Below are 4,725 nucleotides of genomic sequence, written 5' to 3' on the forward strand. Positions count from 1 at the left end.
GATTCTTAACATGCTTTTGCCTATGGGTGCCTGAGGCCAAAATTATATCAAGGAAGAGCATATTATTTGGAGTTGGGTTTCTAGTACTGAGTTTATTTAGTAGAATAATCTTTGGAAGAATGGGGTTTGTCGCATGTGTTAACTTATTTAATCAGAACTAATAAATATATTGGTTGTTTTATAGCATGATTATTATAACAAAATAATACAATTTAAATGACTTACATTAAAATATAAAATTACTGTTAAACTTGGACAGATTGTAAGCAGACTTCAATCAAATGTTTGAAAAATAATATAAAATTGTTAAATTAAATTAGTTAAAAGAATTACAAAATTTAAAATTAAGCGGGCAGCCGGCAACGACACGTAATTTACTTTTCTCACAGAAAGCGCTTGCTGTAATTTCCAGCACCATGAAGAACTCAATGTGGTACTCACCTTATCCTATGCCGATGGGCAACCTGTATATCTTAAATCGTGGCGGAACCCCTAAGTGAGATCAGCAAAACCCTATTGTTAAGCTTAGGGAACACAATTTAGAAACACTGGTATGAGGAACAGCGCTTGTTGGAGCAAACAACCAGATAGCGCTAACGAGGTTTAAAAAAAATCGAAACTTTTTGAAATTTGACATAGAAGAGAATAGGCGTAAAGATGGCGCTACTGTTCCCTTCAACTTCTTTATTGTCTTTGGATTCAATTTAGTTTAAATATTTTGTTTATTAAAGGCGCCTTCGTAGCCGCCTGCTCACCGAAAAATATGCGAAAAGTGATAATTGATAACAATGGTGAACACACTTTCCGGGTAGGATTCAACCACGATTTAAGAATTAAGGCCGATATTTTAATTTTAAGTGAAATCTATCTCTTTACTTGTTCATTATGGTAAGTCACCGACTTAGTTGTTTTTACTTTTTCTGTATTTAAATGGGCATTTAATTTAAATATTTTATTATTTATGTTTTTTTTAAATTTTGTTATTCAGAAACCTTTAATGTTGCAAGGGCACGAGCGTGCCATTACTCAAATTAAATACAACAGAGAGGGTGATTTATTGTTCTCGTCTGCTAAGGACGTAACACCAAACGTTTGGTATTCTTTGAACGGAGAGCGTCTTGGTACGTACATTGGCCATACTGGAGCTGTATGGTGTATTGACGTCGATTGGAAAACCACAAAATTTTTGTCCGGAGCTGCTGACAACACCTTAAGGCTTTGGGATGTTGCTACCGGTAATTACATTGGAACATTCATTTTATACCTTTAAAGTAGGTAAATAATTTTAAAATGTATTTGCAGGTGTGGAAATTGGTAATATTAGTAGTAATTCTGCTGTGCGTACATGCTCATTCAGCTATTCAGCTGATCTCGCCAGCTACTCAACAGATCAGGCTATGAAACAAGATTGTGAAATTTTTATAGTGGATGCTCGAGATGATGAATCTTTTAGTAAGTAATTTTTCTAGTTATTATTTTTTACATATCAAAAATATTACAATTGAAGTTTGAACTGCACAAATTAAAGTAAATAACTAAATTTTTTATTTTTATTTTCAATTTTCCAAAAAATTTACTCAAACTAATTCAATAATTTACAATAAAACAATTGTTAGTTAGGTATAGTAACATGTAAAAATTATAGTAAAATATAGATAAATCAATAAAAAAATGTATTATTTTAGATGGTTTATAATTTACAACAATTAATGTGAAGTCAAGTTTGAACACTAGAGACGTTTCTGTATTTTACTAATTTAAACGTATCTATTAAATTGACATATATTTTACCTCTTCAATCAATAATTAATCATTATGATTTACATTATAGAAAGCAGCGCCCCAATTTTGAGAATGACTGTGCCAGATTCCAAAGTGACATCTTTAATTTGGGGTACATTGGACCATACAATCATTACTGGACATGAAGATGGTGCTATTACTCAGTGGGATTTAAGAGTATGTATAATCTATATTCTGCAAGAAATAAATTTATATTAAATATTGCCATATGCTAATATATATTTTATACATATTACACCATGAGGTCTTGATAACTTGAATGAAGTGGATTAACAGTAAATTCTCCCTAAATAACTATATTATAAGTTTGGTTAAAGTGGCACAAAATGGCAAGGGGTTTTTGTGATTCATACTTTATTTTGAGCTTTCTTTGTAATGTTTTTCTGTACCAAAATTCATTAATATAGACTGTATATATTATAGACTGGAAAGAGCATAGAATCTGTTAAAGACCACCAAGGATCGATCAACGACATGCAAAAGAACCGACAAGGTACTATGTTCGTTACTGCATCAAAAGACAAAACCTCAAAGTTATTTGATGTTGATGATTTATCGGTCCACAAAGTTTATGTGACTGAACGGCCCGTCAACAGTGCTTCGCTTTCACCTACATATGATCATGTAAGTTTATATTTTATAAGAATTTTCAACATATTACATTGAAAATTCAATATTGTTTGTTTTATTAAGGTGGTGTTGGGTGGTGGTCAAGATGCTATGGATGTAACAACAACAGCAGCACAAGCAGGAAAATTCGATGCCCGATTCTTTCATGTAATTTTTGAAGAAGAATTTGCAAGAGTAAAAGGTCATTTCGGTCCAATAAATTCTTTAGCTTTCCATCCAGATGGTGAAAGTTTCAGTACTGGCGGAGAAGATGGTTTCATTAGGGTACAATCATTTGATCCAACTTACAAAGAATTTAGATTTGACTATTGATTATTTTTTCTACTGTCTGTCAATAATTAAAAAACAAAAAAAAATTTCTAATAAAATATTTAACATCAACTTTTTATAAATTTATCCTAGTACAACCAATGTTACTGGATTTGATCAGTTAGTAAACCTTATTTTCTTTTAAATCCTTTTATAGTTGTATTACTCAATTTGTGTTACATTTTACTGTACATATCATTTTATCAACTTTTACTTTTAATTTTACAGTAAACCTATCAAGTAAAATATATTTTTCAAATATTATCAGGTTGCCTTACTAGCATTTGTTGTCTCCATCTTACAAGTTAATAACCCAGCAGTTTATATTCAGCTTCATGCCTTCATTAGTTTTAATATTAGTGTGAATTGACCACTTATCAAACTAATGGTATCAATTATAAGGTATACCAGAGGTATTCAAACTTTTTCATCCCACGGCTCCTTTGAGTCTTCACAAAATATTGACGGCTCTCAAATTATAAATGACAAAAAAATCAATGTTTATATGAATGTAATTTATATTTTATAATTTATACTAATTATTTATTTACCATATCACATATATAAAAAAAATTAAAGCTATATTTAGCTAATGATTATTGTAGACAATTCAACGTTTCCCAACCGGTGTGCCTCCATGATAATAATGAACGTTTTTTTAAAAAATATTTAGTGGTTTTCAATTATAGGACACGGGTCTCTTCAAAAACTTCTGCAACACCCCTGAGTGCCAAAGCGCACAGTTTGAATACCTCTGAGCTATACTTTATTGGGGATGCTTTTTTAATATTTTTACTTTGATAGAGTAATGAGCACTTTTAAACTATAATATTTTACTTTTTTTTCACTTGTTTTAAACTTACAGTGAAGAAATAAAAAACAAACAATGTTGTCACTACCTTCAAGCTTATTAATTATTGGTCAATTCTAAGTAGTATTTAAAATAACAAGGTTGAACAAAATTTTGATATGTTATGCACATGAGAGATTTAGATAACAGAATATGCTGGTGTATAGATTTGGTATGTTATAAGAAAACGCTTCGGTTATAATTATTTTTCGTAGAATACATTTTGTAGATTACAATGAATTGCAGAATATCCACTCTGTCGTTTGACAATAAGTGTTAAAAAATAAGATAGGTATCTGATTTGAACTATTTTGACGTTTCAATTGTTATATTAAAAAGATATTCTATCCCTACCGATAATACAGATTAATGCTATATGAACCTAATTTCTTGTTACATTTTCTATCTCCATACTTATGTAATTCTCTGATTCTCTTTTTCTACTTCACATCAATCTCATGTAAAATGATAGCCAATACATCAAAGTGTTTTTTTATAAAATGCATTCATCATTATTAACTTGGTGGTGAAATAATTAATTTTACAAAAATGTATTTTCAATAAAAACATGTACAAGCAACATAGTTTCAATAGAAGCATATGGCCAATAATTAAACTGAGAAAACAGCCCCTCAATTATAAATATCTTATCAAAATGTCATAAAGGTAATGTTGATAAAACTCAACTAATCCACATCGTAATATTGTATAATATAACTCCAATAAAAAAAATTTGATAATATTAAAAACTTTTTTGGTGGGTTAAATTAACTATAGGTTAATTTCAGATGGGTTGGATTATTTTGGTGTTTTAGAAAAAAAGTATCTAATGTTTGAATGCAAAATCTTGACTTAGACTCCATTTGTGTTGAAATAAAGTAGGTAACCTACAATTTCTTTTCTAACAGAAAACTAACCAAATTCAACCCATCTGAAACTAGCCAATAGTTTATCTAAGTTTGTTTAACTTGTTGAAGAATGTCTCAAGTTTTTTTCATTGGTGTAGGGTATTATGTTTAGGTACAGTAAATAAAAACATAGTGGTGAAAAGTTTTCTACAAATAATAATTTTTGAATTACATTAACATAACTCAAATCGTTATATTTTGTTTAAATATCATACTTAGTCGAAT

General features: G+C 29.6%; 1 protein-coding gene across 1 annotated transcript; it reads left to right on the forward strand.

Annotated features, from left to right (window-relative positions):
* Window positions 1-753: 753 nt before the first annotated feature.
* On the forward strand, window positions 754-2,814 carry LOC111031815 (eukaryotic translation initiation factor 3 subunit I-like). The gene is made up of 6 exons (XM_022311919.1): window positions 754-888; window positions 989-1,235; window positions 1,303-1,452; window positions 1,832-1,959; window positions 2,227-2,427; window positions 2,497-2,814. Exons 1-6 carry the CDS (start codon window positions 886-888, stop codon window positions 2,743-2,745), a joined length of 978 nt encoding a protein of 325 aa, XP_022167611.1. The 5' UTR covers window positions 754-885; the 3' UTR covers window positions 2,746-2,814.
* The last annotated feature ends 1,911 nt before the right edge of the window (window positions 2,815-4,725 follow it).

The sequence above is a fragment of the Myzus persicae genome, unplaced genomic scaffold, assembly GCF_001856785.1.
Source record: "Myzus persicae strain clone G006 unplaced genomic scaffold, MPER_G0061.0, whole genome shotgun sequence".
NCBI lineage: Eukaryota > Metazoa > Arthropoda > Insecta > Hemiptera > Aphididae > Myzus > Myzus persicae.

Coding starts and splice junctions, on each gene's coding strand:
- LOC111031815 (XM_022311919.1), top strand. Junction 1,236..1,302: donor GCTTTGGGATGTTGCTACCG/GTAATTACATTG, acceptor ATGTATTTGCAG/GTGTGGAAATTGGTAATATT. Junction 1,960..2,226: donor TTACTCAGTGGGATTTAAGA/GTATGTATAATC, acceptor TATATATTATAG/ACTGGAAAGAGCATAGAATC.